The sequence below is a fragment of the Desmodus rotundus genome, chromosome 4 (genome assembly GCF_022682495.2).
Source record: "Desmodus rotundus isolate HL8 chromosome 4, HLdesRot8A.1, whole genome shotgun sequence".
Classification (NCBI taxonomy): domain Eukaryota; kingdom Metazoa; phylum Chordata; class Mammalia; order Chiroptera; family Phyllostomidae; genus Desmodus; species Desmodus rotundus.
The window spans coordinates 116531997-116545125 of record NC_071390.1 but is presented as its reverse complement, the minus strand read 5'-3'; the positions used below and the strand labels follow the sequence as shown (position 1 = coordinate 116545125).

The window sequence follows — 13129 nt, the reverse complement described above, 5'->3', positions numbered from 1 at the left end:
TCACTTTGCCACTTCATAATTTATATAAAGAATGGATACTGTACTTAAAAGACCAGATTCTAAAAGGATAAGTTTTTTATGGAAAGCCAGGCAGTAAGGAATTTGTCGATTTCTTTGGCTCACCCAGAAAATGACTTGGCTTTACTGCTTTTCTAGGGGCTTTCTTTAACAGTAAACTCAAATAGGAGGCGATTAGTCCAACATCTAAAAATTGAGAGTAAACAATGAGATGATAGAATACGTAAGTAAACTAGTATGGGCAGAGAAAAGGGCAGATTGATTGACTGAATGTTCCAGGCAACTCTTTTTTAAAAAATTATATAGTGAAAAACACTAGGAAAAGAAACCCACTGTAGGATTAGTAAATGATTAAAATAAGATTAAGTAATTTAAATAAAGGTGTTATCATATGCTTTTTAACAATACATAATTGTGTAGATTTTATTTTCATTATGTACTTACAGAAACTATGTAATCTTTTTAATTATTACTTTTTAATTTAGTCATAATCAGCATCATTTACAATGTGGTCACACTGTAAAAGCCTGTTTCTAAGGCACTTTCCTTGAACTTCATTCAGAATTAGATGTCCTTCCCCTCTGTTTCTACATTACCTTATACACACTGCCATCACGACACAGTGGATTGTAATTTTCTATTATTAGGATAATGTTGGTAGGTGTATGCTTCTTAAATGCAGGGATTTTATCTCTATCTACATGGGCTAGCTAGTTTCTCAGAGGGGCATTCAGTAATTTTTTACTGAATGCATAAAAATGAGTAGGCTATTTGATGTGGCTGTTGTAAACAAATTCCTTTCTAATGGCACACTGGCATTGAATCTTTAGTGAAGTAGAGTTAATTGATTTTTGTAATAGATAACATGTGACAGATCTAGTTGGGAACTAAGCGTTTGATCATTAACATTCCCCCCCTCAGTGAAAACCCTCTTCACTTTCCCATTTCATCCTGGATTTTTTAAAAAAACTTTTTAGAATTGTTTTTAGATTACAGAAAAGTTAAGAAAATAGTACAGAGAGTTCCCATATGACCCATACCCAGTTTCCTCTGTTACTAACATTATCTGGATCTTTTTAATTGTTAGTATTATTAGCCAAAGCATATAGACTGGCAGGTGAATTTTTGGGTAGAGGAGATTGCTGCTGCTGCTCCCGTAAACCCATTTCATTCCATATGAAGTTAATAGTATCCTTTATTGATACAGTTTTTTCCTGCTCACCAGTTACTACGGATACTTACTTTCACATCACTGACATTGCTGAATTGTATATTACTTGATGGCTTAAAAATGTGTAAACAGTGTTTTTTTGGTGGGGGGGGAGAAACAAGTGTTTTTTGAGAAGAATAATATTCAGGATCAAACATAAGGAAGAAAATATGTGATTTTCTCTTTTGGGGTTGTAATAATTAAACTATAGTGGATGCTAAACAAAACTTTAAAACAATGCTGTCCCTTTCTTTGTGTTTTAGTATACACACCTATTGTTTAAAATAAAATTTTGGCTGTTGCAAGAAGGGACGAAACATTAGCAAATCCCTAAGTTAGGCTTTAGTGTTTGTAATTCAGTTTTGTTGAGAAATTAAAACTTGCCATCTGAATCAGTGGTCAATATGACTTAAAATTATAATTTAAACTTTAAATTTGATTATAACATTGCAAGACTGATTCTGTAAGTCCTGCAAAATAAAATGTTTTCTTAACTTTGTCACTACATACTTAGTAAATCAGACACATTTAACCTACTTGTGGCTGATAATTGGGCATAAATGCTTTATTCATTTTGTGATTGGAAAGGAAACTTACAGATTTTTTTCTCCTGATCTGGCTTTGTATGACTAAATTATAGGGTCATGCCACCTTAGTGCCTGAAATGATTTTAGACATCCTTAGCCTAGCCCCTGTATATTTTCATCAAGAAACATGAAACCTAGAGAAACTGGAATTAACTGTGCGCCACTTTTGTGGAACTTTCAAGGCATAAAGTTGGTGTCTTATATTGCAAGCTTAATATTTGTAAAATTTTATAGGTAAAGATTGATTTCCTCACACTTGCTTAAGTGTATTCCTCAGAAAGAATATATTAAATATGTAACCAAGTAATATAGGGAAGATGGTTAACCACATTATGCTTAACGGACTCCAGGACTAAAAGGTACTATTAAGATACCGGGTGAGGCTTTTCTACTCCTCTTAACTTGATAGTTGAGAAATATAAACACAAATGTCTTTTAAGAAAGTCAGTATAATCTTTATCTTAAGTATGTAGAAATGCAGTATAGAATTTCTTGAGTAGTTAATATAATAATTATGAAAGCTTATTTGATAGGGTCAGAATGTTTCACCCTTGTACACAAGGAATGCAGTTTAAAAACGTGTCATGTTCAACATGTCCTTAACTTTTTTCCTGAGGAGTTTTCAAGTCTTTTCTAAGCAGCAACTCTGTACAGCTGTTATTTAACTGTCAGTGGTCTACCTGAGGGGAAAGATAATTGGTAGTTCATGATTTCCATAAGGCAATCTTATTAACCAAATATAGAAAAAAAGGCTATTGATTTATGTCATATAAGTAAGTCAGCAGGAGTTACATTTCTTCATGAAAATGATTGAAGGAGATAAAAGGATCAAGATAGTTATCTTTTTTTCTTTGAATTTTGGAATTGAGTGGATGGTATGGGCAATATCAAGTATAATTAGCTTCATTTAGAAATTTAATTTTATTTTTCATTTAGAGAGTTTAATGTAGTAGTTAGTGGAAAATTTGACACATTAGTTAATGAATTAGTTGCCTGCTGATACTTCAGACAATGAAGCAGGGGTATCAAACTCATTTTCACTGGGGGCCACATCAGCCTCGTGGTTGCCCTCAGAGAGCTGAATGTAATTTCAGCTCTTTAACAGTTAAGGAGTAGTTACATTTATACAGTCCTAAAATTATTTCGGCCCTTTGAAGGCAACTACAAGGCTAAGTTGGCCCCCGGTAAAAAAGAGCTTGACACCCCTGCAATAAAGTGACAGGGGAAGTAGAACGGTGGGAAAGCAGTGCTGGTGATCCTACCACTTTGTACTAACCAGTCATGTTGGTTTTTTAAATTTTTTAATATATTTTATTGATTATGCTATTACAGTTCCATTTTTTCTCCCTTTTATTCCTCTCTGCCTTGCACCCCCCTCCCATCAGCATACCCCCACCTTAGTTCATGTCCATGGGTCATACATATAAGTTCTTTGGTTTCTCCATTTCCCATACTATTCTTAACCTCCCTCTGTCTATTTTGTACCTACCCATTTATGCTTCTTATTCCCTGTACCTTTTCCCCAATTCTCTCCGCTCCCCTTCCCTGCTGATAACCCTCCATGTGATCTCCATTTCTGTGAATCTGTTCCTCTTCAAGTTGTTTGCTTAGTTCATTTTTGTTTTTGTTTTATCTTCTTTTTTTTAGATAAGTCCCTTCAATGTTTGATATAATAAGGACTTGGTGATGATGAACTCCTTTAACTTGACCTTATCTGGGAAGCACTTTATCTGCCCATTCTAAGTGATAGCTTTGATGGATAGAGCAATCTTGGATGTAGGTCCTCCTTGCCTTTCATGACTTTGAATACTTCTTTCCAGCCCCTTCTTGCCTGTAAGGTTTCTTTTGAGAAATCAGCTGATAGTCTTATGGGAACTCCTTTGTAGGTAACTGTCTCCTTTCCTCTTGCTGCTTTTAAGATTCTCCCCTTATCTTTAATCTTGGGTAATGTAATTACGATGTGCCTTGGTGTGTTCCTCCTTGGGTCCAACTTCTTTGAGACTCTCTGAGCTTCCTGGACTTCCTGGAAGTCTATGTCCTTTGCCAGATTAGGGAAGTTCTCCATCATTTTTTCAAATAAGTTTTCAATTTCTTGCTCTTTCTCTTTTCCTTCTGGTATGCCTATGATTCAGATGTTGGAATGTTTAAAGTTGTCCCAGAGGTTCCTAAGCCTCTCCTTGTTGTTTTTTGAATTCTTGTTTCTTCATTCTGTTCTGCTTGAATATTTATTTCTTCCTTTTTGTGCAAACCGTTGATTTGAGTCGCGGTTTCCTTGTCATCACTCTTGGTTTCCTGTACATTTTCCTTTATTTCACTTTGTGTAGCCTTCACTTCTTCCTCTATTTTGCGACCATACTCAACCATTTCTGTGAGCATCCTGATTACTAGTGTTTTGAACTCCTCATCTAATAGGTTGGCCATCTCTTTGTTGCTTAGTTGTATTTTTTCTGGAGCTTTGATCTGTTCTTTCATTTGGGCCTTTTTTTTTTTTTTGGTCTTGGCATAAATATTACATGTAACGGGTGGAGCCTTAGGTGTTCACCAGGGTGGGGCAACCCATGTGACTACACTGTAGCACTATATAGTAGGGGAGGGGTCCAAGAGGGAACAATGCCACTTGCTAGGCACTTCACTGGCTTTCAGTCACTTCCTCTGCTACCCACAAGCAAATTGGACCCTTTGGTGCTGATTCCCCAGGTGGGTGGGTTTGTGTAAGTTCTAGGATCTGTTGGTCTCACTCTCCTGTGAGGCTGGGAGTTTCTCCAGCTGCCTCACCCCCCACAGGTGTTTTCAGTCAGAGGTTTTGAGGCTTTATTTCCCTGCAGTGGAACTCTGGGTTGAGTGGTATGTCTTACTCCCCAGTTGTTCCTCCTGATTTATCTGCATGCAAATGTGAGACCGTCTGGTCCACCTCACTTGTCCCGGTCCTCTAGCCACCGCCTAGCCATGAGTCCTGCTCTCCCCAGCTGCCCATCTCCCCCCCCCCCGCCTACTGGTCTGGATGAATGTTTCTTCTTTAACTCTTTGGTTTTTGGACTTCCATACAGTTCGATTTTCTGGCAGTTCTGGTTATTTTTTTGTTTTCAAATTTGTTGTTGTTCTTCTTTTGGTTGTGTGAGGAGGCAGAATATATCTGCCTATGCCTCCGTCTTGGCCAAAAGTCTCCATATTTTTTTTTCTATGAATATGAAACACCTATAAATTTAAAGCTGGAAAAGCAAGGGTAACATAAGTAAATTTATAATTTACTAAAATAGTAAAAGTAATTGTCAGTGAGAATAAATAATAGTAGAAAACTATAATCATTCAAAATAAAAGTTTTGGTTCTTTTTTTATGTTAAAATTATTTTTAACATTAATATCATATGCCTCTATTTTATTTTGTCAATAAAAGGCAATTTTCTATCAGTTTTGTTACACATGCCTGAATTTTCAGTGTGTAACTTTTAGAGGCTTTTCAGACTTTGAGAAAAAAATTCTTGTTAAAAACAGGTATATTTTTAGTTTGGTTCCCCTATAAACCTTCACCAAATAACTCCTTAATCTAAAATCATTTATTGTACTAATAACTGTTATGTGCAGTACACAGTGTTAATGTGCCTTGATTTGAAGGGAGGGAGATAAAAATATATAAGATAGGTCCTTTAATTTATCTATGGGCGGTAGAACATAGATATTAAAATATAATTGACAGACATTTTATTGGGAAGTGAATGGTAGAAGTAATAACTACTGAAGGAATTTTATTATTGTTACTGTGGATTATGGTGTTAAGAAAATACTTTTTTGAGAGAAATTTTAACTAGATCTTTGAAAGTTGGAGGACACAAATATGTGGAGAAAGAGGGGGAGGCTATTCAATTTCGTGGGGTGGACTTTGAGGGCTGGAGAAAAGAAATGTGGACGTATGGCTTGTGTAGAAAAATACTTTTCCCACTTCCTACCTGTCACCTCCCAAGTGGCTCTCTTGTTGTTTGAGGGGTTTTTCTTTAAGCTATGAAGCTGTTTCTTCAAACAAATCTTTACAATGTTTAAAATATAAACAAAAGGGGCACTGCTTTTGTGAATACAGGGAGAAAGGCCCTTAGCCCTGTTTTTGCTGCTCCTTCTCCCTTCTCGTGCCCTCCATCCACCCTTAACTCCATACACAGTCCTTGAGGTGCCATTTCAGTATCCCCAGGATGCCACAGAGCAGTTTGAAAATTTAGAGAGACCAAATAGAATACACTGGATTTGGTAGTAAATGTGAGGTCACTGATTTGTTTTGTCGTCAGTGGTTCTTAGGGTAGGAACTGTCATACTGATCTTTGATTCCATAGCCATGACACATTGTAGGCACCCTGTTTGTCAAATGACAGTTGATTAATGAATCATAACTAAAGCCATATTTGAACAATGATTACGTTTGACATAGCCCTTGCATTTTGGGGTAGAGGTAGCTAAGGGCAGGGTTTTTTAACAGTGGGATACAGGATAAATGGCTGGAAAAGATGAAATAAAAAAGAAAGGACACTTTGGACAATTAAAATGACACCAAAGTCAAATCTCCTGTTTGCTTAGTCTGTGGCTAGTCCTCTGGTCCATTGCTGTAGTATATACCACCAGAAAGTACCAGAGATTTGGGTATTTGGTAGGGCTATGTCTTGTAGCCAAAGATTTTTCTAATCAATTTTCTTAGTCCTGTTACATTTTAAACATTCAAATCTGGTAAAACTCACCTTTGTGTATCATTTATCAGACTTTCCAGGTCATATTACTCATGGACGTGATGAAGACACTAGTATCAGAGGCATGGGGGTCATGTTAACTGTCTTCTGCTTTCTCTTATTTTTGGAGTTGTGTTCTGTAACTTGATGTTTGTCAGTTTTCACAAATAATCAGAAGTTAATTGCATATTCACCTGATATTTTAAGAGTGATATACTTTTAAAATATGTGTCTCTTAAATCACTAAAGTTATTTTCTTGAATTTCTTTTTTCAGTCTGATCTTGTGGATCAAAGTATATTTAATTTTATCCCAGAGGGTGAACATTCAGAGGTTTATAAAATACTTTCTACCCATCTGCTGGAAAGTGACTCATTAACCCCCGAATATTTAAAATGTAAGTAGCAGCTGTTACGCCAAAAGCTAAATATATTTGGTTATGTTATACTTTGCTTTTATGATTTAGTGACAAACACAGACATGTTTAATTAACACATAGCATCATTCCATATACCTTTTAGATCACTTTAAAAATTTAAAAATGCATAATATGGAATTATTACTGTATTTTAAAGTCTGTTCTAGAGTATATTGAAATCCCATGTTTTTTGTTATACTAGTTAGGCCACAAAACTGTATTTTACACAAAAATGGAACTATGCAATTTATTTTTATTAATTTTTAAGTAAAATATTTTATGTAATGAGAGAAAATTAAACATTCTCATATTCACTATAATCAACCAGTAAGGACACTGAAACTGGGAAAAAATACCTTCTGTATTTTTAAGAATTATTTTTTAAAAGATTTTATTTATTTATTTTTAGAGAAAGGGGAGATAGTGAGAAAGAGAGGGAGAGAAACATCGACTGGTTGCCTCTTGCACGCCCCCAACAGGGCATCTGGCCCACAACCCAGGAATGTGCCCTGACTGCAAATCAGACCAGTGGCCTTTTGGTTCATAGGCTGATGTACAATCTAATCTAGTGAGCTACACCAGCCAGGGCTAGAATTATTAAATAAAGAAAATGGTTTGCTTTAATAATCAAAAAATCATTTATTGGATATATCTTATGTGCCAGGCACTTGTGCAATGTCATAGAAGTGCCAAAAATAGTTTCTGCCTTTGTGAACTACACAATAAATATTCTGGTATATTCAGACATTTTTCCTAGATTCATTGGACAAATTAATTTGACCAAATACTTTATTTTCTTCACTAAATTATCCTCTCTAAAATCTGAAATTATTATAACACTATATTTGGTCATTAGTTATTAGGTATTTTCTTTAATCACTTTTTTCATGATTTTTAAATTTTGACTTTTGTGGTAATACTGATAGTAATTATTTGAAAAGTTCTTGGTATTTTGAACCCTCAAATTCTATAGAAAACTAACTGTCCAAGAATGGAGATACATACACACACACACACAAATATATATGTGTATATGTAAGTATGTATGAATGGATACCTTTGATGTGAATGGGTAGCCTGTTGGAAGGAAATGAGAAGAACTAGAGACCAGGAGCAAATTCAAAAGTAAAAAGAAATGACTCAAAGAAGAGAAGGTGTGGATGCTAAAGGAATAAGTAACAGTGGTGTGGTCCTGTTTCCAGAGAAAATCGTCTGTTCACAGTAGACATAAGAGCATTAACTTTAATATGGAAAGCAAAACTGTTCTTTGAAATTAGAGTGAAGAATGAGTAGGAAGAACAATAAAAATGGGGAAACATGGAATTGCTTGTATCAGATCTATTTTCTCTATTCAGGATATGAGATCATCTCCTAAAGGTACTACACTTACGGACTAAATAAGATGTCATTGAGGACTGCTGTTGGAGAAAATATTGTAAATTTATACAACTTTAATAATCATTTCATGGGATACAGCACTAGTAATAAATCACAAATATATTTTTTCTCCCCCTCAGCAAAAAATCAATTAGAATTTTGTTGTCATATGCTTCGAGGAACAATAGACCCAAAGGAGCCATCTACCTATGAATATGTGAAATTTATCGGAAATTTCAAATCTTTAAACAATGGTGAGTTAAAACACTTCTCTAAAAATGTATTTTAATCTGATATTCTTTCATACTGTCAAAGACATGATATCAATGTGTGAACATCAATAATAACTAGATTTTACCAGAGTAAGTGGTAACACATATTTCCTTATTGTTTTAGTATCTACTTCAGCGCACAATGGTTTTGAAGGAACTATACAACGCACACACAGGCCTTCTTATGAAGATAGAGTTTGTTTTGTAGCTACTGTCAGATTAGCTACACCTCAGTTCATCAAGGTATGTTTCTAATTTTATTTCCTAAAGGGGATTTAATTTCATATTTTGAGATCTACCTTTATGTAATTTTTTTTTGCTGTTTCCAGAATAACGGAAACTTCCTAAAAACATTAAAGGTAATGATAGCTGTGAATCTTTAACTATACATGATCATGGTAATTTTTGAAGCAAATAATGACTTATCAAGGCACTTATTAAATTATAGAATTCCATTTTGAAATATATATCCTTTGCAGCTAACCAATGGTTATATATCACTGTTGTCCTGCTTTAGTGTAAAATATTAGGATGCTTTCTCGTATAGCTCATAACCTCATTAAAGGGGAAAGGCCAAAAATGTAGGTAATTTTAAAGATTGTTTTTTTGAATTTTCTTTAGAAATATATAAGTGGCTTTTTACTGCATCTAATTTACCTTTTTGGTTTTAAAATTTAATTAAATAATTTGTTTTTATTTCATGGGTCCCACAAACAGATGATTAGTAGCAAAGTGGGACGGTGAAATAATTCAACCACTAGAAGAAAGTGGCCGCAAGTAAACCAGGCTGAGATTTTAAACTTAGGGAGATAACATATTGTAGGACAAAGTGCTAAATTAGCAGTTCGAAGATTTTAAACCAGTCTCGCTCTTCTTGTTTTAACTTTAGGAAACAACAGCTGTGGATAATATTAAGTGTTTATTACATGCTGTATACTTCACATGCATTATCTCATTTAATTCTTAAAACAACCCTATAAGGTAGTTGCATGGTGTGATCCTCATGTTACATAGAACAAAACTGAGGCTTAGGAAAATTAAGTTACTTGCCCAAAGTCAAAGCTCTTAAGTGGTAGAACTGGAATTGATTCTAATTCTTTTTCTCTCAAAGTCCATACTCTTAATCACTGTGTTGTGCTATGGAAGATCGATCATGAGGCAGGTTGGAATACAGTGTTGAGTATGCCTAGAGTCTAGGGTTATTGTGTGTGTGGAGGGGGTGGGGATCATGGGAGATGGTGTTAGAAAAGTAAGCAGAGGCCAGAAGTGAAATGTGTATGTTTCTTTGTTGTTTGTTTCTCCATGCTGAAGATTTAAACTTTATGCTAACAGAATAAGGAACCATTAAGGTTTTTAAGCAGGGAAGTTACATAATCATATTTAGGCATCAGTAAGGTAATTGTGGCCAGAATAGAATATGGGTTGAAGGACAAGGAGACTTGTTTGGAGAGATGCTATGGCAGTAATGTGAACCAGTGATGGCAAAGGGCTAGAGTCTAAACTTGAGACAGTGAAGATGAATAGGATCAAATAGATTTTTTTTAACTTAGGTGAATTTGAAAGGATTTAGTAGTAGGCTTTAGATGGTGAAAGGTGAAAACAAAAGTGCATTGTGACTCAGATTGCTGGACTATTGGTATGACATAGGTATGTTTTGTAATGAGATGGAGAATCATTTTATCTGGATATATGGAATGAGGCAGTAAGTTCATTTTAGGAAATACTGAGTTTGTGATATGTGGGACATCTTGTAGTTCAGGGGAGAGATCTGATTTCAGAATTAGGGTTTATAGGCATGTGAATGAATGGAGAAATGTGTAAAAGAAGTATTCTAGAATCCTGCGTTTATTTATTGCCACATTTTTAGTACTAGAAAATAAAAATGTGTTAAAAAATTGCTTAGGGAAAAGTTATCTATATGACTTTTATAGCTGACAATATTTAGGATTCTTCTTAGGACAGAAAAGTATTTCTGAATTTTAATTATTAATTTATTTGTAGGAAATGTGCACTGTTGAAGAACCCAATGAAGAGTTTACATCTAGACATAGTTTAGAATGGAAATTTCTATTTCTCGATCACAGGTAACTCCATTTTTAAATTTTGTAAAAAGGTAATAGTCATGTAAGGGTTTAAATTAGTGGATTTCAAGGACAAACTTTTTCTAATCTGGATGATTAAGTCCATTATCCATTTTACAAAAAATAAAGATTCCCCTTAAAATTAATTTCTAGTTGGAATATGCCTCATTATGGAAAAGTTGTAATACTGTTTTATATGTAATTTAGGGCACCACCCATAATAGGATATTTGCCATTTGAAGTTCTGGGAACATCAGGCTATGATTACTATCATGTGGATGACCTAGAAAATTTGGCAAAATGTCATGAGCACTGTAAGTAGAATTTAATCTTTCTAGTGATAATAATTGTATTTAATCCTATAAACAACTATTATATTAATTGAAAGTGGTAAAAAACCAAACTTTTAACCACTTTGTATTTTGAAACATAATAGAAGATTTTATTTTATGTGTATAACCAATCCAGTAAGAATCATAGATTAAGTTTAAATTAAACTTGTTCCTACTTTACATATTTCAGTCTGTAGTAGTAAGTACAGTTTTATAATATGATGTCAGTAAACTTTGTTCTGAAGTGTATAAGTGCTACATCTGGGGTAAGAGAAATAGATTCCTTTAAAAATGCAATAGTATATCAAAAAATTAGAATACTTTATAAATTTTGAGTTACAGGTATGTAAGTCTAGCCAGGAGGTAGGTACACATTTGAAGAATCTCTTAGGAAACTCATAGTGAGGGCTTAATGTTACCTGTTGTTGTTGTTGTCAACAGCAGAAGCATTATCTCAGTGTGCCCTGCATTATTCTGAGCAATTTATTCATCACCACAGCTCTAGAAAGTAGATATACTATTATTTTTTCTGCAAGTAAACTGAGGCACAGCAAGGCCAAGTAATTTGCCCACAATCTGGTAACTCATTGGTTGTAGTGATGGGATTAAAGTCTAGACCTACCCCATGACCATATGCTAGTTATACTTTATTTCAATCATAGATTTTATTTGCTTTCTTTATCATCCTCCCCAAAACTACCCTCTTTAATAGCCTCTAAAACTAAATTAGAGATTTAAGATACTTTCATGATGCCTTAGGCTCTATGAAAATTAAGCATGTTTGATGATGGCATCAACCACATGGTTGATTTTTAGAGTAAAGTCATTTCATCACAAAAGAAAACATTACTTACATCAAACAATATGGGCATAAAGCTCATGAAGACACACACACTCACATACACACACAGAAATCGATACTGATTCTTGACCAGCACTTAATAAGGTTTAGTCGATTCAATGCTAGTCCATACAAAATGGATTTTGTGGTCAAGGAAGACTAGAAAACACTTCATAATTAATCCAGTACCCACCCCCTCCATTCACTCCCCTGAATCTTGACATACAGTAACATTCTTAAGTTTCTGAGAATACGAAATAAGCCTGTTTAACAAAGTTTCCCAACTTAATTTAACTACAGCCTCCCCCCCAACCCCTTTTATAGCTTAATATCTATTAAAAGGCTGCAGAACTTACAATCTGCAGAGTGTTTTGGGAAATACTCTGAGAACTAAAGACACACAGACTAAAAGTAAAGGGATGGAAAAAGTTATTTTACGCAAATGGAAATTTTTAAAAAGCTGGGTACAAATACTTATACCTGACAAAAGAGACTAAGGACACTATATAATGATAAAGGGAGCAATCTACCAAGAGGATATGACTCTTACAAACATTTATATACCCAACATAGGAGCACCTAAATATACAAAGCAAATCTTGTGGGCATAAAGGGAGAGATTGACAGTAATGCAGTCCTAGTTGGGGATTTTAACACCCCATTACAGTCAACAGATAGATCTTCCAGTCAGTAAATCAACAATGAAGCAGAAGCCTTAAATGACACCTTAGATCAGGTGGATTTAATTGATATTTTCAGAGCATTTCACCCAAAGCATCAAAATATGCATTCTTTTCAAGTTCATATGGAACATTTTCTAATATAGACCACATGTTAGCACACAAAACAAATCTCAGTAAATTTAAGAAGATAGAAATCTCATCAAGCATCTTCTCTGACCATAATGGTATGAAACTAGACATAAATGGCAAGAAAAAAACTGAAAAACACACCAAGGCATGGAGGCTAAAATAAAATATTACTAAACAAGGAGATCAAGGAAGAAATCAAAAGATGCCTTAAAACAAATGAAAATGAGAACACACAACCCAAAATTTATGGGACACAACAAAAGCAGTCCTAAGAGGGAAATTAATAGCATTGCACGCCTACCTCAAAAAATAAGGAAAATGTTAAATAAATGATCTAACTTTACACTTAAAGGAACTAGAAAAAGAACAAACAAAGCCCAAAGTGTGTAGAAAGAATGAAGAAGTAAAGGAATAAAGTCTAAAAAAAAAAAAATACAAAAGATCAAAGAAACTAAGAGGTGGTTCTTTGAAAAGAT

General features: G+C 34.4%; 1 protein-coding gene across 9 annotated transcripts in view; it reads left to right on the top strand.

Annotated features, from left to right (window-relative positions):
* Positions 1–13129, top strand: part of CLOCK (clock circadian regulator) — a 125044-nt gene that overhangs the window by 75790 nt on the left and 36125 nt on the right. For all 9 annotated transcript variants that reach the window (XM_071221280.1, XM_071221279.1, XM_053923297.1 and 6 more), the window contains 5 exons: positions 6797–6917; positions 8456–8569; positions 8712–8830; positions 10589–10671; positions 10876–10982. In XM_071221280.1, coding sequence (XP_071077381.1) covers positions 6797–6917; positions 8456–8569; positions 8712–8830; positions 10589–10671; positions 10876–10982 — 544 coding nt within the window. The remainder of the gene's footprint in view (positions 1–6796; positions 6918–8455; positions 8570–8711; positions 8831–10588; positions 10672–10875; positions 10983–13129) is intronic.